General features: G+C 33.4%; 1 protein-coding gene and 1 long non-coding RNA gene across 8 annotated transcripts in view; one reads left to right on the plus strand and one right to left on the minus strand.

Moving 5' to 3' along the window:
• The window catches only part of LOC140611887 (uncharacterized), a 160,596-nt gene that overhangs the window by 18,388 nt on the left and 116,567 nt on the right, over positions 1 to 25,641 (plus strand). The window lies entirely within an intron of this gene.
• Positions 1 to 25,641, minus strand: part of DPP10 (dipeptidyl peptidase like 10) — a 1,275,784-nt gene that overhangs the window by 9,856 nt on the left and 1,240,287 nt on the right. For all 4 annotated transcript variants that reach the window (XM_072788965.1, XM_072788964.1, XM_072788966.1 and 1 more), the window contains 2 exons: positions 7,971 to 8,165; positions 7,080 to 7,134 (listed from right to left, as the gene is read on the minus strand). In XM_072788965.1, coding sequence (XP_072645066.1) covers positions 7,080 to 7,134; positions 7,971 to 8,165 — 250 coding nt within the window. The remainder of the gene's footprint in view (positions 1 to 7,079; positions 7,135 to 7,970; positions 8,166 to 25,641) is intronic.

Consider the following 25,641-nt stretch of genomic DNA (forward strand, 5'->3'; position numbering starts at 1 on the left):
TGTCTAAAGACAGACCCTCTGAAAGGAACTGTTGTCATAAACCCTCTTCCTGGGAATTTCATCAATGAGGGAAGATTTATTCTTGTCACTAGAAATCCACAACACACCTAGAAAGACCATCATAAACTATCACTCTTCCCATCTCTTCCTCTAAGGGTCCATTCATCTTTCCTAACAACCATTCAGTCTCCTATCCTAAAAGGCCTACATCCTGCCCTTCTTTCCCTATGAAGGTGGTATTTAAGCTTGAATTCTAAGCCCACCTCAGAGAGTTACTCTCTTTTTCCTGAGTATGTCTCATGCATGTATGTCAATAAACTTCTGTTTTTCTCTTGAATCTTTTATTCAAGGGTTCTCAGATAAGAGCTCAGAAGAGTAGGGGGAAAATTCTTCTTTTTTTTGCATATGTCAATTTTGTGCTAGAATATTTAGCTAGTACCCAGAAGCTTGAGCAAAGCTTCTCCACCAATTGGGAAAAAGAGGGAAATAATATTATTATAACAGATAAGGTACCACAGAGTGTCTTTACTCCTATCTTTTGAAAGATACAAAAATACCCTTAGGGCAGTAAAATTCAGAAGTATTAAGCTTAAAAGTGTTAAGGCATCTAAAGAAAGAAGTGGAGGAGAAAAAAATAGTATCTCCTCTCCTTCTGAGTTCTTGGCTGAGATGCCTATAATAAAAGATTATCAAGAGAAAAAAATAGTTTATTAACATGTGTACCTCACATACACACAGGAAATACCTAGTGATGCTGAATAATAACTCCTGGAGGTCGCCCAAGCCAGCACCCCAAAAACCATCTTTAGCCAAAGACAAAGAGGTTGGAGGGAGCTCAGTTATGGGAAGTTACCAGGAAAAGAACTATAAACAAGGGTAAGGTTTGTTAGGGGGTGAGGTGGATTTAAGTCTGCTTTGGAGTCAGTTCCTTCTCTATTAATAAGAGTTTCTTTCTTTTTTTTTTTTTTTTTAAAGATTGTATTTATTCATGAGAGAAGCAGAGACCTAGGTAGAGGGAGAAGCACGCTCCCTGTGGGGAGCCCAGTGACTCAATCCCAGGACCCTGGGATCATGACCTGAGCCAAAGGCAGACGCTTAACCACTGAGCCACCCAGGTGCCCCCTAATAAGAGTTTCTTATGATTTAGAGTCAACCTTCTCATCCCAGTATAAGGAGGGAGACACAAATGGAGATTTATTTTATAAATGTAAATGTCTCTTACAAAAGAGTAATTTCTATTCTGTTTCCAAAGCTTCTCCTGTGTCTTAAAATAATCAGCTCAAAATGATCCTTATGCCAAAGAGGCGTATTCTAGGATGGCATATTCTGCTCCCCTCCAGAAGTATGCAGGGGTGGGGTGAGTTCTGCAAAGTAAGTAAGTAGCTATTATAGAGCAAAAGTATAGAGAGCCTCTAAAGATTCTGTCCCTAAAGAGAGCTTTTCCAGTGTATTGTTTCTTGTTCTTGGTCATGAAGGTATGACCAAGGTGTTGAAGCCAAGAGGTTTCACACATTTCCCATGGGGCAACACTGTTCCCACAGTGAGAAATGGTCATCTCAGTCGGTAACTTTTCTGGTTCTAATTCCACAATAGAATTAGAACAAATTTGATTATGATTCAGTTGTTTATATAACCTATTTTGAAAGAATAGCTGAATATTTCAATCCACAGAACAACTATACATCACAATTTAATAATATAAATTAATACATTGGTATTATGTTTTTTTTTTTTTAATCCTGTTTCGTGTAAGTCTCAGTATGATTATCTCTAGGAACTAAGTAGAATGGTGTCTTCCAACAGAGGGGCAGATTCTAGGTCAATACTTGAGAATTCATTCATATCACTTGGAGATGTTGTTAAATGCATATTATTTTAATTCAGTAGATCCTGAGTGGGGCCCAAGATGTTGCATTTTTAACAAACTCCCAGGGGATGCCTAGGCTGCTGTTCCATGTTTTGAATAATAAGTTTTTACAGTATAATAATATAACAAATATACCTACCCAAACCTCTCCCTAGCTTCAACCAGCATTCCCCAAACTAGTGGAGATTTAAATATATATATCAACGCTCTCAAAAATAATTTAGTTGTGGAGAATGGGCTGTGGAGCTTTCCAAGTAATTCTAAAGTGAATCTAGGGTTGTAAATCAATCTAGGGTTGCTGCAAAGGAGTTGCATTTTACTGTTTTTTTTTTAATATGAAAATTTGAGAATTAAGCTAAATAGTTTTTAAGAGTTACTGATAGCAAATCTGTTAAATAAAATTCTCTCTATAGTATTCAAAAACCTAATCCAAAATGTTGCTTTAATTTATTTCAGCAAAATAATTTTTTTTAAGATTTTATTTATTTATTCATGAGAGACAGAATGAGAGAGAGAGAGGCAGAGACACAGGCAGAAGGAGAAGTAGGCTCCATGCATGAAGCCTGATATAGGACTTGATCCCAGGACTCCAGGATCATGCCCCAGGCCAAAGGCAGGCACTAAACCACTGAGCCACCCAGGGATCCCCAGCAAAATAATTTCTACTTTTAAAATAAAATCAACACTGGGAGGCATTAGAATAAATTGAATTTTAATTGCCCACCTTCCTCTGTACCATTTTATATTTGCTCACATAATGCAAGAGTAGATCATAAAAAAGTTCTAAGAAACTATATCCTGGAAAAGGGTAGGAATCGGATGTAAGTTCTAAGTCGACACAAGATGGTGATTTTAATTTTCAGAACAACTCTGGTCTATCCGGAAGATACCAGAAACTGTGGGTCATCATATTGACTTAGTTGGAGGGTGTTTTTTATTTGATAAGATCAAAAATAGTTAATGGAATAGGTTGTTCTGGTCAATTGTGCAATCATTTTATTGGTTTCTCAGTGGTCACATTTTTCCATTCATTGATATCAACTTTTCATTTGCATAGCATTTTAACTTTACTTATACAATTTTAACAAATTTATCTGTTAATTTTTTTTTATTCAGTGGACCTAAAGTATAGAAATGTTTCCTGAGAATTTTTTATCTTAAAAAAGATATACCCATGATGAAAGAAACTGAATCCAATAGATAGATGGATTTAGAGGAGCCGGGGGTAGTGTCTACAGTAACCATTTTACTGAGAAATTACATTTTCATGCATCTTGTATTTTGAGATAATCGTTAAGTGACTTTTTTGAGTACTCTGAGAGTTAATGAATACAGTCAAAAACACTGACAGAACTGGAGAAAAAAAGTTCTTCCTAGCCTTAGACTTAAGACTCTTTGTGAACCACATCACTTATGGCACACAATGAATTAATGTAAAATAAAAATACTCTATATATCTCACTAGTAACACAATTTATTGCATTATTTTACATTAAATCTTTTTGTTTATTGTAATCATATGCATTTTATCACAGTTCTTACCATCCTGTCTTGATTTTTGTCCTTCATACTACATATATTAATAGCTTCAAACCTTAGAAATGACTGCCACTATCAAGCCTTATGTCAATTGAGAATATATAAAAGTATAATAATTACCTCTTTAAGTCAAATTTTAACAAGCTTCCATATTAATGTTTGTACTTTTTTTTTTTTTTTACATTTCTCATATATTGATGTTTCTTGACTTCTAAAATTTCATAGTCCTAGGTCACATGATTTCCTAGTGAAATCTTCCCTGTTATACAAATGGAAATTGCTATCTCTTCTTTAATCTTGGGCACCCAATCTTACTCTCTGGTTAATATTCCTGAATTGTTCTATTACTGACATTTTACATACTTTCCTAATTTTTAAAATTTGTTTTTTATTTCTTTCGTCACTAAACTAGGAATTCAAAAAACTTGTGTATATATGTGATTGCCATATGTCCAGCACTTTCAAAAGTGGTAGGCACATAGTAGACATTTGATAAATGTGGAATTAATTTTATTCCCTATTGATGTAGCCTGATAATCACAGCAATATCAGTTCTCCATATAATGTTTATGGGTTTTCAATTTTGCCATCTATTCTCAATTCATGTAATTATATTTTTTTTTAATAAAAGAAAATTTTCTAGTTTTCTTTAACTTTTAGATATAATTACTTGATGGAATGAACATTAATATTATTATACATTATGTGGGATTAGGTTGAGGTCTGGGGATAACTATATGAAATTTTTAAAAAAAGTACTACCTATCAGTACTGGTGGGAAATACCTAAGGCAGTAATGCAAGGGATTTCATAACTCAAATGAAAGAAATACTGCTGAAAATTAATAAGGTAGACATTCAAGTCAGTAATTAGGAACAAATGGTTTAAACAGTAGAAGAAAAAAATAAGGATAGTAAGTGGAGAAATTAGTGAAATAGAAAAGACAAATTGAGAACAACTAAGCCAAAATATGGTTCATTAAAAGAGAGGCATGGGGGAGAGGGGTAGAAGAGAGACAAGCAGGGAGAACAAGAGCAATTAAGAGAAAATGTCCTAGCAAAGGCAAAAAGGGACTAATAAACCAAACTAGGAGTCAAATAGCACATTACCCCCACTAATGAAATGATTAAACATATAGCAATATATACTATGCTTCAAAAACATAAAAATATATGAAACGGAAAAAAAAAAATCTTTTAAAAGTTCTAAAACTGACTCCAAAAGAAATGGAAAACTCTTAGTATTCTTGTCTTGATTAAATAAATTTAACATTACATTTTTCCAACAAAGGAAACAAAGCCTCCTATAGCTTTATAATCTGATGCCAAAAAAAGCATGAATCATAACTCCCCAGCCTATTTTATGAGTTTTGGATAACTTAGTTTGATACTGAAATTAAATAAGTATATTTTAAGAAAAAAAACTATGAGATCTATGAAGTCTTGATGCTAATGGCATTCCTTTTTTTTTTTGATCAGAAAGCCACGTTCTAAACTATAATTCAGTCACAGATATTCATTTTAATTTATTTAATTGAAATGGAATATTTTTCCATTTAAAATAAATCTAATTACATTTTACTTGTTTATATCCTATATCAGTCTTTTGTATATTTAGATTACCAGAATCAGTTACCTGAGGCTCATCAGCCCCCTTATAAAATGATAAATACAGGATTTTGAACTTTTAAAACTGAGGCCTAGAACTTTATTTTCTCCTGGTTATGGACCAAAATCTGACTTTGTGGTTAACATGAAGGACTTTCTAAGGTCTGTGCCCATACTTCTCTCACTGTTTTACCTGTCATTCCTTTATGTGAGCCTTAATTATAGTCAGTTACTTTATTCATGTTCTTCAACTATGCTTTTCCTACTGACATTGGGCATTACATGAAAGCCTTCTTGCTCTCTGCTTGTTGAATGACTTTTACCATCCAGGTATTCTCCATGAGGTATTTTACAACCTTCTGAATCTAAATTTCCATAGTAATGAATATTTGTTTAGCTCATTTGATCATTTTAGACTTATTTGTGTGTGGATAGAGTCTTAAAATATATAAGCCCTAAGTCTATTGTAAATTATTATATATATCAGGACCATTAAAGAGTAAAATGTTCTCCACTAGATGCACTTTTTTATGTGTGTGGTAAGAAACGCTTTATATTTACTAAGGTAACCACTTTTAGGTGCACAGTTCAATAGTGTCAGATGTATTCACATTATTGTGAAACAGATCTCTAGAACTTATTCAGCTTGCAATTGTGAAGTTCTATTACCTATTAAGCAACAAGCTTTCCTTTTCCCCTCTCCCTGGGCAACCACCATTCCACTCTGTCTTCATAAACTTCACTACTCTAGATATCTTATGTAAGTGGGGTCACAGTTTGTCCCTCTGTGATGGGTCCACTTCTCTGAGCACAGGGTCTTCAAGGTTCATCCATACTATAGCTTTTGAGAAGACTTTGGTGTATGTACTTGTTAATTTGTCTAGCATTTCCATTTCTTTGGAATGATCACTTTCTTAGACATTTCCATTTTTTCATTAAAAATCTTTATTGTTTGGGCTTTAATCTATGTATTTGTACTTATGTCAGAGGAACATTGTATTGATCTCTTGAGTGTTACTGAGAACAAGAATAAAGCAAAGACATGGTGCACTGCAGGTCTCTGAAGTCAGGGGAGAATGGCAGTGATTTGTGATGATTTACATTTTATTCTTTTGTTAAATGTCTTTTCATATACTTACTTGTCAGTGAACACCACTAAAATTTATACCCCAGTAAAATGATCAGTTATTCCTGTCATGTATCTCTGGTTCATTTATGGATAGTAAAACATCTTTTATGTTTAAATCCATGCACACCAATAATTTTACTTGTTTCTAAACTAAAATAATACTAGATCTCCTTCCTTTCATCTTAGTATCCATTATAGTGTCTAGCCCAGTGATAGGGATAAACTAGCAGCCTAGTAAGTATCTATATGGCGTCTCTTTCCCTACTGTGAAAATGATGTTTAACCTGACATAAAAATTATTGCAATGAAATATATCATGCAGAAAACACTAAAGACAGAATTATGCATATTGGTCATCTTTCCATTTCTAAGCCCTGTCAGTCTTCCCTAAGGCTATGGTACTTGATCCTTTTATAGAGACCACCCTGCCACAGGACGGTTGTAGGACTGGCTCCCTTTTGTTATTTAGGTATCAGCCTAAATACCATTTAATCCATGGGATCTCACTTGACTGCTTAATCCAATAACACTGACCCTTTTTAGAGTTAACTTTTGTCCACCTATTTTTTTATTTTTCTTTTAAGACTTATATGAAACTATGTTTTTCATTTATGTGTTTGTTTCTCCTTTCTAAAAGATAAGCTTTATGAAAACCTATTTTTTTGTTATTCATTATTGCTCTACTTCTAATACCAGGACCAATTAGATAATAAATAGTTGCTGGATTAATAAGTGACTGATGTACACATTATTAATTATAATATTACATTTTAAAGAATAGTACAGAGAGATTATAGTAAAATGAAGAAACTAGGCACAAATACAAACACATAATACAAGTTGTGTGTGTATATATATATGTACTTTATATACATAAAAAATACATAGAAACATTTCTTTTTCTTTTTTTTTTTTTTGAGACAACATTTCTATTTACCTTTCCAAAAATGCTTAATCTTTTGGAGTCAATGTATGGCTGTTTCAGTAAAAATCTGCAAGGAGAAAAATAACACTTATATTTTGAGTCAAATGCACATGGGAATTCATTCTTGGCACTCACACACATGCACACAAAGAAAACCAGACTTCCAACTAGAAATACTTTAGTGATTGGAGTTCTATTTATGTTGAAGGATCATATATTCCAAAACCTTGCTACTCAAAGTGATGGTCCAGTTGTTTGGATATCACCTGGCAGGTTGATACAAATGCAGAACTTGGGGCTCCATTTCAGACCTACTGACCTACATTTTGACAAATCCTAGTCAATTTCTGTGTATTGTTTTGAAGAACCTACTCGATTTTTTGGTCACTCATGCCACCGTGGGAATGGTATCTGTGAAGTTCAAGAATTGTAGTTAACTGGGAAGTAATAGACACTGTAGATTATTGTAAATAAATAATAGAGTGGTTTAATTAAGGTCTCTCCCATTTTTTAGGGTGGGAGGGGCAGAGAGAGAAGGAGAGGGAGTGAATCTTAAGCATACTTTAGGCCCAGCACGGAGGCCAATGCAGGGCTCGACTCCATGTCCCTGAAATCATGACCTGAACTGAAATCAAGAGTTGGATGCTTAACTGACTGAAATACCCAGACACCCCAAGGTCTCTCCCACTTTCATAAATTCAAAATAAATTTTCATTCTGGGGGTAGATATATGATAATTATTTTATATGGTGCTAAGAGTGAAAAATACTTGAAAAAATGATATAGTCTTTATGACTTAGAACTTTCCATTCAGTAAAGTAAAAATTTCTGAATTAGTATTAATGTATCATATACCTAGCTTCTGTCATTATAGGAAAAACAGGAAAATGTGCACCCACTTACTTCACAGCTGCTATTTGGTCCTTTACTTCCACTGAACCTAACCTTCGATGAATCTCCTGCAAAATTTTCAGGCCCTGGAATCCACTTCCTCTGCCATCAAATCGTGCCGTGATGACATTATCTGTGTCAACAAGTACTGAATCCCAGTCAATATGGAACTTATCTGTAACCAGCTGGCCTCCTGGTTCTTCATCCCTGTAAATACCAACACATTGGACCAAAACATGAGGCAAAACAATTGGCAATGTGGTAGAAATTTTAACTTTCACACTTAATATTTAAAAATTTTGGAAAAGACCTATGTGGGTTATTAAAATATCTGTTAATCCTTCATAATAAACCTGAAAATATAATGCTATTTTCCTTTGTAAAATTTCAAATGAAAAGTTCTCTAATGGGCTGAAAAAATGAAAAAAAAAAAAAAAAGATTTGAAGATGTTCTAAGAGATTATTTTAACCATTTTTTCAACTGAGAGAACTGAAGAAACATACATTCACTTTTCATAGGCATTTCCAAAGAATGATAATCAAGTTGACATACTGGACCACTTTATTGAATTTCTTCCAGACATTGTGTTTTAGAAATATCTTGCAGATGGTATGCAATGCCTAAAGGATCTGATAGAGATCAGAACCAGTTATGGAGACTTAATAATTGTTTAACAAGCATTAAAAAAGGCAACAGACCCAAAATGAAGTGTCTTTTATAAAATTCCTCCAAAACTTAATACCTAACCTAATTGCAATGTCATCCTCTCCCATGAGTGGAATTTTAAACCAATCGCTTTGAAATTTCCTGATCTGTACTAGTAAGGTAATCTACATGTTAAGACCCCCTCCCTCTCCCAGCCCCCAACTTCCCCCTTAAGGGAAAGTGACCTGGGCTGAAACAATCTTTTGTTTTCTTTTGCTAAAAGCCTTCTGTTCCATCCCATTTCTGCCTATAAAATCTTTCCATTTTTTACAAGTCCATGGAACTTCTATTTGCTGAATGGGATGCTGTCCAAATCACGAATCATTGAATAAAGTTAATTAGATATTTATATTACTCAGTTGAATTTTGTTTCTTAACACAAGGAATGAAAAGTCCTAAAGAATTTCTGACACCAAAGAAAATACATTAATATTCCCTGAATTTTTTTTTGTTTTTTGTTATTTGTTTTTTTTTTTTTTTTTTTGTGATGGAATTCTCACTAAAGAGAATTTAAGCATATATTGAGGAAAAATTACTTTGCATCACCAAAGTTAGCAAAAAAAAAAAAAAAAAGAAAAAGGAAAGAGAGATGCATATATTTGAAAAATTTGAAAGCTAGAAGTAAAAAAGGACACACAGGTTATAAAGCATGGACTTTGTCTCTCAAAGGATAGGGTATACAATCTTAAAAAGTCAAATTACAGTGGTACAATGGTATCCTCTTTTCTAGAATATAAAAATGCTAAGACAACAGCCTCTCATAAAATCAGATTTAGATCCAAACCTAGACATAGTTCAAACATGCATTTATTTGTCCTTGTGATAGATTTAAAGATCATCGAGCATGCAAGGTTCTGAGAAAATCTCTAGTTTTATTTGAGCTGCATACCAGAAATCTTCACCCTATTTACTCTCCTGTAAAGACACCAAATTCCCTTGGCTGCATTATGTAAATGTGTTGCTGAGAAGCACCAGTACATGCCAATACACAAAATAATCCTCATCAACGGGCTTTTAACATTATCAGATTTGCTAAAGAAAATAACTTCTAGGCAGCAAATAGAACTGAACAGATACAGAGGCTGTGTGAAACCCTTGAGTTAGGTAAAGGAGGAGGCAGGGAATGGGACAAAATATAGGACAACTAAAATTTACTGGATGCTGTTATTGGCTATGTTTTGTCTTTCAAAATCCATATGTTGAATCTCTAGTGCCTACTGCCTCAGAATGTGACTGTTTGGAGATAATGCCTTCCCAGTGGTCAGTTGAAATGAAGACATTAGGGTAGGCTGTGACCCATCTGACTGGTGTCCTTACAAGAGAAAATTGGGATACAACAGAGATCTTAAAGACCTGAACCATGCAGAAGAAAGATCCTGTGAAGAGGCAGCAAGAAGGAAATGAGCTGCAAGCCAAGGAGAGAGGTCTCAGAAGAAAAACACACCTACTGACACCTTGCTCTTAGACTTCTATTCTCCAGAACTGTGAGAAGATACATTTCTATTGTTTATGATAACCAACCCTGGTAAGCTAATACCAATGTCTTTTGTAGCTTAAGTACTTAAGATCTATTATTTTATTTACTCTTCACTACCTAGATTTATGTAACCTTTCTGGGGAATAAGTTGTCTTTTGTGTGGCTTATGAGTGTATTATTATTCCTGTACTATAAGTACACTGTGCCATCAAAGTGTCTTAGTCATGATCTCCCCCCATCCTCTAAATCACACAATTAATGGTGACCCCATGATCCAAATCTAAATCTGTATTGTCCTTCTGTGGTGTCTGTGATCTTTAGCTCTTGTAATTTTATTTTTTAATTTTAATTTTTTAGTTTTTGCAACATTACCTTTTTACCAGATTATTGCAAATTGTTACTACACATATGCACGTGCTTGTGCCTAGAATTCTAATTGCCTATTTCAGAACGAAGTGTGGAGTTGCTATTTTTTCCAGATTCACAGGTGACACTGATACAACTTGTCTGTCATTTGAGAAATATCATGAATCATTATGCCTGGCACATTATGCCTGAACACTGAAAATTCTGTTGAACTAATTCTTTACAGGAAAAGTAGACTCATGTGAGGTTTAAAATGGAAGGACCTTTAAAAGCCTTTAGTTTATATAAAGATACTATATTTTGAAGCTTGGGGGATTTATTGCAAATATTAGAGAGTAAAACATGATCCACAGGGAATAGGTTATAATGATTAACTTCAGTTTTTAAGCTGAATAAAAATATGGCTATCTGAGTCACAGCTTTCCTCTGAACATGGATAGGCAAGACATTAAAACTCCAAGATTCAGTTTCCTTATCTTTAATGATGGCAAGATAGTCTTGTTTTCCTCAGCTTTGCATGCATTAAGTGACATAATATATTTGAAAATACTTTGTGAATTATAGTAAGCAATTTAAGACAGTTATTAAATTCATGAAACAATAGAAACTGTCACTATTCTTTTGTTTGTAGCCAGTGTTGCTTATTTTGAGCATATTTCCTTGCAGTTAGAAATGGAGAACTGAAGAAAAGCCTTGGACCAATTGTCCAGAAATTAAACTGGGCAGTGTCTATGGATAAATGTATTGTCATGTCATATGAGATATTATGTCAGATGGACTTCTAATATAAAAAAAGTGTAATCCACAGATCCTTTGGAGTGATTATTAGAGTGTTGTCCATTATTAAGGCAGAATGTTCTAGCATAACACTGGTAGCAGCTCTAAGGTAACATTATAAAATGTTTTGTTGATGTAGAAGATATAATTTTCCAATGAACTTATTGTTCACAGCTATTTAATGAGTTCAAAGCTGAATTAAGTGTAGACAAAATGTTAATAATTCACAGATATTTTATGACATTTTAAAAATACAGTTTAAAAGCATGTCTTTCAAGCTTAATGATTAATAAATAGTTGTAGATTTTTAAAAACAAAAGCCTTCAATCTCTTACTAAGGCTTGCAAAACCCAGAGAAAACATAGAATTCTACACCTTTGGTATTTTCTCTAAAGGGCCATTTTTAACTTTTCAACCTGTCTTTACAAGTTTTCAGTGTTAGAATACACAATGATATCAGTGCATTACCATCCAATGACTTTAACACATTTTTCCATCTAGTTGGGTTTGTTGTTCTATTTTGGTGCACGCTACAGTCATATCTATTTCAAGATGAGTTATGAAAGAATATGAATTGGTTATGTAGAATTGGCAAGCTTCAATTTATTTGATTCCTCTTTGACATTCTGAATGTCATCTTCATCTCTTAAAGCTCTAAGCGTTTATTATTTTTAAAAATTTTAATTCAAATACAGTTAACATACAGTGCTATATTAGTCTCAGGCATATAGTCATCTTCATCTTTTTTACTATGGTATTTTGTTTTACTCTCTCTGTTTCAGAAATTTCTGGGGGTCCATAGAAAGGAGGGTATTTCAAGGCTGAGAGTGGGGACATACAATTTTGTTGAAGGTTGTGGTAAAAGACAATTCCACCTGTTCTAAGCAGTGGAAAGACTGTAGCAACATGAAATGTGTATCTTATAACACAGACAGCAAAATTAAGACTGAACTTTTCTTAAGAATTAAGGTCTTAGAAGGCAGTCTTCATTTATTTCAAAATCTTCAGCACTAAGTATGTCTGTATGGAGAGAGAGTTCAGGATATGAGCATATAATAAAATATAGAAAAAAAAGATCAGTAAACACACAATATCCAAAAGGCCTTTAGAATGACAAACAATCTTTTAATTTTTTTTTTTTTTATTTATTTATGATAGTCACACAGAGATAGAGAGAGAGGCAGAGACATAGGCAGAGGGAGAAGCAGGCTCCATGCACCGGGAGCCTGACGTGGGATTCGATCCCGGGTCTCCAGGATCGCGCCCTGGGCCAAAGGCAGGCGCCAAACCGCTGCGCCACCCAGGGATCCCCAACAATCTTTATGACTAACCAAAACACCATCATTACCAAAATTGAATTCAAGCGAACACCAGCTAAAGCGTGCAGACTACATGTTTGGTCATGTTCACAAATTGCTACTTAAATCCATGTAAAGAGAGCTGAAGACCTATGTTTTGGTCCTGACTTGGTTAGGATATGCTGAGTTACCCTGAGTAAATTATATGCTGTTTTTATTTTTATTTTTTTGTAATAAAATAGTTTTATGTTGTAAATAGTTAAGATCACCTGTAGTACACTTTAAGAAGTCTTTTCCTAACCAGTAAAACTTGGTTACAATAGATGGAAGGAAAATACTTTTGAATGAGTACACTTTCCTTGACTAATCTATTGCATGGCAAGATTTCTTTTCCTATGTGGTAGAACTTTAAAATTGCTATACTAGCAGCTGTGTATCTGTCCACTGGGGTGTGGAAGGGAAGGGGCATAGGGGACTTAGTCATCTGCTGGATGATTCAATAGAAGGTGAGTTTGACATAGGACATTTGCCTTAAACAATATTTGTCTTGCCTTCATCTGAAATTTATTTAATAGAAATTTATAGTTAGTGACGGTTTGGTTATAGCATTAAGTTTGACCTCTTTCAAGCAATACACGCATAGTGATACATACATTGGCTAAGAGCTTCTTGACCAATTCCTTCTTTTTCTCATTTTAAGATCCTTAGATTTCTTCTCATGGATGGATTGCCCTACAGACAGAACAGTAGGATGACTTTTCTCCTATATTTATTAACTACAATATGAGAAATAACATTTTTTTCCTGTCAGAGAACTATTTCTCATCCACATCCCTATCTATCTTCACTAGGAATATCACTTAATTTCTGCAACTTTATGATCCTGTGGTTTGTTTATAATATAATTTTTGGCTGAATATCTTTTTTCCCCCTGAGTTATAGGGAAGTATTTGATAGGTCTAGGTTATTTTTAGGCTTCTGCCTAGAGCCATTCTTATACTGGCAAAGCCTGTGTTTCTGGTGGTGGTTATGATAAGGCCTACCTGATAATATATACAAAATTAGGCTTATCAACAAAATTCTCAAATTGTATTACATCTTCAACACTTGTGTCCATATAGTTGAATTCACAGATCCTGTTTAGTATTAAACCTTTTAGAAAAATGGCATTAATCCACTGGGATTAGGAATTACAGGGATGTGGGGTGCCATCCTGGAAAAGGTATGGCTGTGATTAGGCACTAAAGCTGAACAGAGATCAGACTGCCCTCCAGGTGGACTTGCATGATCACTACTCGTGGACCATGCTTTCGTACTGAAACTGTGAACCTTAATGATGGCTTAGTTCGAAAATTGTACGTTTAGGCCACTTAGTTTTGAATTTCTCTATCCTTGTGTGTTTTCATATGCTTTTGGGGGGTGGTGTAGAGTTCACATTCACATGTTTCTGTTGTACCTGTGTTAAATGACTTAAATTTGTAAATCAAACTATGAAATAAAACTTATCCACTGGGGGGTGGGGGGTGGGAAACTGAGTTGAGCCCAGATCCAGTGGCTTTAGCGAATTTAGGTAATTCCTGAGTCTTTGTAAAACAGCAGTCAAGTTTTTCTTCTTTTCTTGGGCCTAAGGAAAAATTCAGTTGCATTAAAAATCTTCTACTTTTTTTCTGGATTATATAATTTGTGACATTGAAATTAGGTATTCTTTCTAAGTCATTTTTTTCCAGTAAGCTTTCTTTATATTCAAAAAGCTATTGAGACACATAATTTAATGGTTTTTTTTCTTGATCAGAATTTGGATCTCTGAATGTGAGAGGCAAAAAGGGATCTTTTCATCCTTTCCCTACTCCTCCACTCAATCTCTCCCCTTTCCTCCTATTTGTTAATAGAATAAGCTTCCTCATATCAGGGTCACTTTATGTCCCTGATTCTTCCTTGTTTTGAAAGGAATTCAGTCATATTTTTCTTTGATATTTCTTGAATAAAAGCCAGAGATTGTAGCCTTAGCATGACACAAAAACTGCATAACAATTATCATTAGAGTAATGAAGAAAAAGCAGAATCCAGTTCATTAAATCAAGTTATTTCTATTGTAGGATGCCAAAAAAAATGAAGAGCTTATCAGAACGCAGGTTGAGATACTGAACAGCATGGTTATTAATGAGCCAGCTATAAAACTCAAAAATGGACTGTTAGTATTATCCACACAAAATTAACCTCAGGATAAACATCTTAGCACATGAAAATATTGGAAGAGAACCAACAGCAAAGGGCCTCAGGGATATCTCACAGATAGAAATTGTGCAATAAAATGGGAGCCAGTTCCAAGCTCCTAATCATCTCTGCTGTCAGAGTCTTACTACATTAATTCTTACCCACTGGCCAGTTTCCATTTGTGATAATTTCTGACAGAGTGGCTGAAGAGGTATAAAGAGAAGGGGGTTTGGTGATATTTACCTTCAGTTGCTGGGAATGACTATATCATTCATCACTGAGGTAGACCAGCATTTGTTCCACTTCTTTGGATCTCTTTAGAGAGGGCCAGTCAAAAGTATGTTTAGCACATTGTATTAACAGATCAAGAACAGGAGAGCTGGCCTTATGCTACATGTGTATGTAACTGTTATGTAAATCTCTTATACAGCAGGTCTGCTTTAGATATTATAATACAAAAGCCAACATATAAAATATGTTGGCTTAAAAAACATAGGAATTTTCCAAATAAAAATAGAACAAAGCATGTGTATCTTTAAAAAAAAAAAACAAAAAACAAAACAAAACAAAAAAACAAAAAACGGCAGCAGCTGACCATCTCCATAACAGTGTCCTATTTTTCATTTTCTTTTTTTTTTTTTTTTTAAAGATTTTATTTATTTATTCATGATAGTCACAGAGAGAGAGAGAGAGGCAGAGACACAAGCAGAGGGAGAAGCAGGCTCCATGCACCGGGAGCCCGATGTGGGATTCGATCCCGGGTCTCCAGGATCGCGCCCTGGGCCAAAGGCAGGCGCCAAACCGCTGCGCCACCCAGGGATCCCTATTTTTCATTTTCTAATGGAGAATACAATTCCCCATGGGACTATTGTGAATGTTAACATGGAGGCAAATAATACATGGGCTATATGTCAGGGATGACAGTGGGTTTCTAATACAGGAAAGGATGACAGTTATATACAAACTTTGAATCTGCATGTTATCCTCAGTGGGACATTATTCCCCTTCAATAATATGTGGTGGTTATATGATACATTGTGTTTTCCCTAATTATGGAATCTGGATTCTAGAAGCCAATTAATTTATCAACTGGAAAATGTGCCTGTATAAATGCAGGTGATACTCAGTTTACTTTATGTGTTAGTTAAATAGAAATACTAATAAGTGCTAACTATGGACAGTTATTAGAAGAACCATTTTACAATTTAGTAAACTGAGACACAGGTAAAGCAACTGTAAACCATAGATGAATAACCCAGATAGATCTTTGAGAGAACACAATTATAAAAGTAGACCTCAGCAAAACATTAATTTACTATCTTTGACATATAAATAATTACATTCTTAACTTAAAAAGAATTTAGAATTCTTAGCTGAAATAGAATTAAGAACATAAGATTTTGAAAGCCTTATTTTTTTTTTACCAAGTTCTAACTCTGGGCCTTTTCCTGAATTTATATAATATCTTTTTAATGTTTCTTATCCCTAGAATTGTTTAGGGAAAAGTAGTAAAAGTCTGAAAATGTACCTTTTGGCTAAGTGTTAACAACTCTTAGTAGATGTCTGACAGGGACACTCTACCAACTACTTCTGATTACAGCATCTGCCCAAGCACTCATTGGACTATGAGAAGAAAAGTAAAATGATGTGTAAATATTGTCTGGTAAACTGAATGATATATAGATGATTTTCCCATGAATATCCATATAAAGTTATATATGTTATGTTTACATATGTCATACATATATGTCTATATGTGTATAACACTTTCTATACTTTTCATTCTTAAAGATGCAGTCGGTTCTGTCCAATATGTGTTCATTTGGTATGATATATTTCATGTGATGGATTAAAAGGGAAATAATGCCAACATAGATGTCACTATGGTGTTGGCACAGATTTTTAAAGATGTTAATATTTGAAGATAGGGAGATACTTTCTTACAATGAAAGGGAAAGCTTTAACAATATATTAAGAAAAAAAATGAAAATCAGTAGAATCACCTTGATTTAGGGAAGTTATGGATGGCATAGTAGCTCTCAAAATCACTAGGTCCCTCTATGTTGGGCTCTTTGGTGACAACTGAGAGTTCTAATTATAGAGTTAGCAAAGCCATGGACTAGAATAAGCAGTGGATGAAGGGCACACTTAGATCAGGTTTATAATTTTGATTAAAATAATATAAAAAATGGCTAGAAGAGAATGCCCTCAAAGAGGAAGTGCAAATGCCTACTTCCATGCTTAAAAAAAAAACAAAAAAACTAATTCTAGGTAAAAATGTTATTTATGATTTAACCCTACAAGTATTTTAATAGGCATATTACTGTTTATGGTTTTGTTTTAAAAGTTTAATAGTTTTGAGTTTCTTCCCCAGTCTCATTTCTCCTAGATATCCTATAAATTTTAATGTGTGATCTTGTTTAATACTTATTTCTTTGGAATATACGTGTGATGTTATAAGAGAAAGGCCTTTGCTTCTGGCAGAGCTTCTCATTGTCACTGACACCCCTTAACTCTGCTTTGCCTATATGCTGCATAGCTTTATATGAGTCATAGTAGATTTTTATATTTGAAGCAAACAGGGAGAAGGGATAAGAGAATCTTTGAATAATGTGTCATTGATGTACTCTAACTTGGGGTTTTGTTGGATTACCAAGGGAGAAAGCACAGTATCTCATCATCTCTAGTTTAAATTTTCAAGGACACATTAAATTACTAACATTTAATATTCTGTCATGGATTTTAGAAACAAAAATCATTAAACTACAAAAAATAATAATTTAAATAAAAGTGTATTTTTACATTTATGACCTAATATATGACCACCGAAACTTTAAAAACAGAGTAAATTAGCAAGTATTTCTTATGAAAAGCATTTTGTAGTGTACCTTTATATATAAAACGTAACTGTAGGTTTTAAACAATATCATTCATGTGAAACTATAATTCATGCCATTCATATGAAATCATTAATATCTGTATTAAGAGAGGAAGAGAGCTAAAATGGTATAAATATCAAAGTCATAGAAGTGAATTATATATTTTTCTCCCTCTATATATAGATCTGTCAATTTAAAAGAATCATCAAAGAGAATATGATAGTTTTTACATTATATATACATTTTGTAAATTTAGAATTTTTTTTCATGTGTCACCTTCTCAAGACCACCACCCTTGTGTACACTTTTAAATAGTACTAGGAAATTAATACTGACATTTACGATGCATTATCTATAGATTGTGAAAGAACAAGGTCCAATTTGTTCAAGGTTAAATGGAACAATAGCCTTCTCTCCTTCCATTACCCAGATTGAACGCCACTGTCTTTTCTTTCATTTCATTTCATTTCATTTCTTTCATTTCATCTGCATTTCACTGTGGGTGAATTTTTCATCTGCTTAAATGTGGAAGGTTTAAAAAAATGAGAAAAATCAGAAACTTAAAATTTAAGTTTTGACCTGTATTACATGACAAAGCAATAATAATAACTCTTTAAGGCAAGTACTAGCTATTTCTCATCTATATACATTCAATATATGTGTTAGTTTTGTAAGAAATGAGAGTGAAGTATATATTTGGCATCAACAGGTGGAAGATCAAATAATGTTACAGGTTTTAGAATATATGTGTCTTTTGGGAAACAAACTTACTTCTGACCATCTCAAAAGTATATGAATCCACAAAATAAATGATGGATATAAAGATTTTTCAGAAAGTGAACATTTTAGTTGGAATTTTATGAAATAGTCTGGGTGAGAATTTTATCTCTCATGTGGAATATCTGGAAACTTAATCATGCATCTTATAATTATTTTATACCAATGAATTAACATGGTACAGGTGGAAAAGTCTACATTCTAGAAATTATTATAAATTTAACTGGAAGAAAAAATATCTAAGAATTTCGTTGTAGTGAAGTCTCCATTGATTCTGGTCAGCATTTTTGATAATTTTCCAATAAAAAAATTAATCAATGGGCTATGCAACAAGATAGAATTAAGTAATAAAAAGAGCAGCTTTTTGATCCAAAAAAGAAAGAAATAAAACTTGGGTTCCAACCCTAATTTTATCCTGCTCAAAATCTTAGAGATAATATACATGACCTATTTTAGTCACAATTTCCTTGTGTTAAATGAAGACAATGATATTCATCTTGCATGGTTTCTGTAAGGTTTAAAGGTCATATCTCCACATCCTTAAAATTATGTCCCTTATCCAATAAATAATTATTTTAAGATGCTCAATAATCAAATGTTAAAGAGAAACACTGAAAAAGTAACATGAAAATCAATTATTAGGCATTATCTGGGAAGATTATTAGGAAATGAGAACTGCACCTCACATTTTTCTAAGTGGGAAACTACACGGCAGAGAAATTAATTTATTCAAAGACTGAATTTAAACACATTATAAACTTTCAAATCATTTATATCTCCCTCATTCCCTATCTTGATTGATTCATTCCCAGTGATTAACTCAGGGTTGATTGATTTGTTTGACATTCATTCATTTACTCATTCATTCTGTCAATATTTCCTGAACATAAATGATGTTTCTGTCAGTGTTAAGGCAAAATAATACAAAAGGAGTTCTTATAAACAAGGAATTTATAGTTAATAGGAGAGATAGCAAAGCAAATATTATAATCTGGTGTGGTTATATAACAGAGGTGTGCATATAATTTGAGGAAATACATTTGTAAGTATTAAGGGAAAGTTTTCCAGCAGGTTAAAAAAAAAAAAAGTACTGAAAGACTAAAAAAACACATAAAAAAACACAGAGGAATGATCTAGAAATTGGTATTTTCTTCATTAAAGCAGTTTTTAATTTATTTTTCATTTTATGTTTTTTAAATATCTAGAAACTGAATCTCTACTAGGAGGTAGGTGGAATCCGATTAAATCAAGAGAGCTACATTTTCAGATATGGATCACACAAAGTTCACTTTAGCATCAGAGTGGAATTAACATTAAAAGATGATAGAGCAACAAACTTCAGAAAAGAAGTGTAGGTAGAGAGCAGAGTGGCAGATTGGAGTTGACTTATCCAGATATGGTGTCTACCTGTACAGGGCTTCAGAAGAAGAGTGTGGGCTCCTGGACAACCCCATTGGTTCAAAGATGAAGGCAAGATACTGAAGTCCCATGAACATGATGTTATTAAAATTGTAAACAATATCCATATTGTTTGTTGAAAGGAAAGTATGTTCATGAGAACAAGTAATGATATTATCTTGATTGTTGGACATGAGTGGCTGGATAATTTCTCTCACTACATATGTACCAATTAATTATATCCTGCTATTTAACAATATAGAAAAGAGCTGACAAACAGTTCACTTCCATCTAGAAGACCAAGTTGTAGTACTTTGATATGCATGACATTGAATGAATTCTGATATTATCCAGATAAAAATGAATCATGATCTCCAGTTAGAATAACTTAGTGGAAAAACTAATAGTGATCATATTCATATGTCTTCATGGTTGTAGCAAACAACCTTTCATTTTTAATAATACTACATCTGTCTGGATTGTGTCCTACCATGTTCTAGCCATTTAGGTTCATATGTATTTATCAAATAAACACCTGTAACTGTAGGCTATTTCCCACATAATCTGTAGTCTTGGATCATAAAAGAAAGATTAGTAAGTTTTTATAGGGTTTCTCTATGTATGCCAGGCAATATGAAGACACACTTAACAAATCTAAAAAAGAATCATAGATTTCAAGATGCTTGCACTCTTTTTATCTCTCCACAGCCATTGGCATAACTTCTTGCACACGAAAGCAACATGAAAGTGTGTTATACTAAATCACATATATGAGTAGAAAATAAGAATAACAAAAAAACAAACAATTCAAGGTGATAAATGCTGAAATGGATATAGATACATTTAATACAAAGATGAATATAGACTACTGGGTACTTCAGGGCTCCCTCTAATGTTAGACTAGAGAAAGACAATTAGCTATCTGAAGGGAGAATAGAGTAGGAAAGAAAAAGGAGGTCATGACCCCATAGAGACTACAGTAAATGGAGGCCACTGGGATTTATCTGTAATAGTAATGCTTCGCAGATTTTCTATTACAGTAAAATATTCTGTTGCCATTGATTCACTTTTACTTTGAAGATCACAAAATTAGGTTTGGGTTTCAGAAAATGTGGCCACAGAGAGGTCCTCAGAAGACTATTTCTTCTGAGGTTCCTTAAAGATTTAGTAGAAAGGGGATTCCAGATCGTCAGAGGCTACTTTCTTCAAGGCCAATCTTCCTTCCAGCTACTCAGGTATTTGCTGCAGCCTGTCTCCAACTGAAAAATTCATCATAGAATTTCCTGGATGTAAATCTATCTGTATAGGTGAAGAAAGGACTTACATAGTCTGTCAGGTAAGTTGAACATGAAAGTCTGTCAGGTACTAGATAGACTGCACAGAATAGCAAAAAAGTAGTGACACCAAAATCACTAAATCATCTCAGCCTCATTAAAATAATAGTCACTTTATTATTTCTAATTGTCCATTTAGAAAAAAAATTCAATTATACTTTCTTTTTACAGTGGGGATTCCACTTGTCACTGAAAACATGTCTAATTTTAAGAGAGAAAAAACAGACCTTTAAATTATAAGCAACCTATAAAAACAAACAAAAAGCTATTTTCACCCACATAGATTTACAACCATAAATATATAAATATTTCAGAAATGAAAACAGCTTAAAACACTAGACCACTTTATTTAAAAATAAAGTAAAAAAAATCCTCAATCTGGCATAGTAAGTCATATTCTGCAAAACTTCTGAGAATTTACCTCTGAAAACAAGAAATTTGGATAAATTAATATTTGCTCTAATCAGCATATACAAATAAAATACTTTCATTTTTCCCTTTATCAACCAAAAGAATAGCAAAGAAAATTCTATAGGATTGATTAGATTATCTGCTTTCATAATGAATGTCTGTTATATAACTATAGGTGCTAAATTATACATTACATGTTTCTATTGATAATTTAGAAAATATTTTTTATTTTTAATTGTATATTATGTGAAAAACAGCTTTCAAAGAAAATAATGGCTACTAGGTCATCTTTATCCATAATTTTTTTCATAATTATTTTAGTGGTCTTTGACATTTTTATTTTATTTAACTTTTTCATTTTAATTGTAATATAGTTAACATACAGTGTTATACTAGTTTCAGTTGTATGATATAATGCTTCAACAATTCTATACATTACTCTGTGCTCATTATGATAAGTGCACTCTTTAATTCCCATCCCTTATTTCACTCATACCCTCACCTGTCTATTTCCCTTCTGGTTACCATCAGTTCTCTATAGTTAAGGGTCTATTTCGTGGTTTCTCTCCCTCCCTTCCTCCCCCACTTTGTTTTGTTTCTTAAATTCCACATGAGTGAAATCATATGGTATTTGTCATTCTCTGATTGAGTTATTTCACTTAGCATTGTCCTCTCTAGTTCTATCCAAGTTGTTGCAAATGGCAAAATTCCATTTTTTTATGGCTCAATAATATCACATTGTATACCATCGTATACCATATCTTTATCCATTCCTTTATTATTGGAAACTTGGGCTGCTTCCATAATTTGGCTGTTGTAAATAATACTGCAATAAACATAGAAGTGTATATAGCCTTTCAAATTAGCATTTTGTATTCTTTGGGTAAGTACCCAACGGTGTGATTACAGATCAGAAAGTAATTTTGTTTTTAGTTTTTTGAAGAACCTCCATACTGCTTTCCAGAGTGGCTGCAACAGGTTGCATTCCCATCAACATGCATGAGGATTCCATTCTCTCCACATCTTTGCTAACACGTTTCTTGTGTTGTTGATTTTAGCCATCTGACAAGTGTGAGATGTTATTGCTGTTTTGATTTACACTTCCTTAATGATGAGTGATGTTGAGCATCTTTTCATGTATCTGTTGGCCATCTGCATTTCTTCTTTGCAGAAATATCTGTTCATGTCTTCTGCCCAATTTTTAATTGGGTTATTTGTTTTTGGAGTGTTGACTTGTATCAGTTTTTTATGTATTTTGAATACTATATCAGACCTGGCATATGCAAATATCTTTTCCCATTCCATAGGTTGTCTTTTAGTTTTGCTGATTATTTCCTTCATTGTGCAGTTTGTTTTTTTTTTAATGTAGTCCCAATAATTCATTTGCTGCTTTTTTTCCCTTGCCCCAGGAAGGAGATCTAACTAGAAAAATATTGCTATGGCCTACATAAGAGAAATTGCTGCCTATGCTCTATTTTAGGATTTTTATGGTTTCAAGTCTCACATTTAGGTCTTTAATCTACTTTGAATTTATTTTTGTGTCTGATATAAGAAAGTGGTCCAGTTTCATTCTTTTGCATGTAGCTATCCAGTTTTCTCAATACCACTTGTTGAAGAGATTATCTTTTTCCCATTACATATCCTTGCCTCCTTTGTTGAAGATTAATTGACCATATAGTTTTGGGCTTATTTCTGGGTTTTCTGTTCTGTTCTATTTATCTCAGTCTATTTTTGTGCCAGTATAACACTCATTTGATTATTACAGATTTGTAATAAAACTTGAGGTTGGAATTGTGATGCCTCTAGTTTTGCTTTTTCTTTTTCAATGTGGTTTTGCCTATTCAGGGACTTTTGTTATTCCATACAAATTTTAGGATTATTTGTTCTAGTTCTGTGACAAATGCTATTGGTATTTTGATATGGATTTCATTAAATCTGTAGATTGGTTTGGGTAGTATGGACATTTTAACAATATTTGTTCTTCCAATCCATGAGCATGGAATATCTTTCTATTTGTTTGTTTTCAATTTCTTTTATCAATGATTTAATACTTTTCAGAGTATAGGTCTTTCACCTCCTTAATTAAGTTTATGCCTAGGTATTATTTTTGGTGCAATTGTAAATAGGATTGCTTTCTTAATTTCTCTTTCTATTGCTTCATTATTGTACAGAAAAGCAATGGATTTCTGTACATTGATTTTGTATCTTAACATTACTGAATTTGTGTATTCGTAGTTTTTTGGTGGAGTCTTTTGAGTTTTCTGTATATAGTACCATGTCATTGCAAATAGAGGAAAGTTTTACTTCTTTGTCAAATTGGATGATTTTATTAGTTTTTCTTATCTGATTGCTGTGGTTAGGATTTCTAGTACTATGTTAATAAAAATAGTGAAAGTGGACATCCTTGACTTGTTCCTTATCTTAGTGGAGGGCTCTCAGTTTTTTATTGTTAAGTATAATTTTAGCTGTGGATTTTTCATATATGGCCTTTAATATGTTCCCTTTAAACGTACTTTTTTTAAAAATATCTTATTTATTTATTCATGAGAAACACAGGAGAGAGAGAGAGAGGCAGAGACACAGGCAGAGGGAGAAGCAGGCTCCATGCAGGAAGCCCGATGTGGGACTCAATCCTAGGACTTCAGGATCACGCCCTGAGCTAAAGGCAGATGCTTAACTGCTGAGCCACCCAGGCATCCCTATCCTTGCTCTTGATGTGATATATAATGTTGATTGATTTGCCAATGTTGAACTATGGTTGCTTCCTGGGAATAAATCCTACTTGATTTTGATGAATGAATTTTTTTTTAATTTTTATTTATTTATGATAGTCACACAGAGAGAGAGAGAGAGAGAGAGAGGCAGAGACACAGGCAGAGGGAGAAGCAGGCTCCATGCACCGGGAGCCCGACGTGGGATTTGATCCCAGGTCTCCAGGATTGCGCCCTGGGCCAAAGGCAGGCGCTAAACCGCTGTGCCACCCAGGGATCCCCAGTGAATGAATTTTTTAATGTATTGTTGGACTCAATTTACTGATATTTTGTTGAGGTTTTTTGGTATTTATTTTCATCAGAGATATTAGCCTATAATTCTCTCTCTTGCGTGCGCTCTCTCTCTGTAGTGTCTTTTGGTATCAGGGTAATGCACTCTTCATATAATGAATTTGGAAGTTTTCCTTCCTTTTAGTTTGGAATAGTTTGAGGAGAAAAGGTATTAACTTTTCCTTAATTGTTTAGTAGAATTCACCTGTGAAGCCATCTGGTCTTAAGTTTTTGTCTGCTGGGAATGTTTTGATTACTGATTCAATTTCATTGCTGATAATTGGTCTGTTAAATTTCTAGTTCTTCTTCAATTTTAATTTTAATAAATTATATGTGTCTAGGAATTGATCAATTTCTTCTAGGTTGTCCAATTTGTTGACATATATTTTTTCATTGTATTCTTATAATCCTTTTTATTTCTATGGTTTTAGTTGTGATGGGTGCATAAATATTTACAATTGTTAATATCTTCCTGTTGCTTGTCCCCTGAAGGATTCTCTATCTCTTGTTACAGTCTTTGTTTTAAAATATTTTGTTTAATATAAATATTGCTACCCTGGCATTCTTTTCACACCTGTTTACATGATAAATGCTTCCTTGTTCCTTTACTTTCAATCTGCATGTATCTTTAGGTCTAAAATGAGTCTCTTGTATGCAGCATATAGATCTTGTTTTTTCATCTATTTTGTCACCCTTTGTCTTTTGATTGGAATATCCCATTTTCATTCAATTACCTATTGGTAATTACTGATAGGTAGGTACCTATTGTCTTTTTTTTTAAACTTATTTTATGGTTGTTTTTGTAATTTTTCTCTGTTCCTTTCATCCCTTGCTCTTTTCTCTCACAATAAGTTGATTTTCTTTAGTGATATACATGGATTATTCACTTTATTATTTCAAAGCACGTCACTAGTTTGTGATTTGTGGTTACCATTTGGTTTTATATAACATCTTCTGTGCATAGCAGTGTATATAAGTTTGAACTCATTCTTTACAACTTTCCTT

This window comes from Canis lupus, chromosome 20 (genome assembly GCF_048164855.1).
Source record: "Canis lupus baileyi chromosome 20, mCanLup2.hap1, whole genome shotgun sequence".
NCBI lineage: Eukaryota > Metazoa > Chordata > Mammalia > Carnivora > Canidae > Canis > Canis lupus.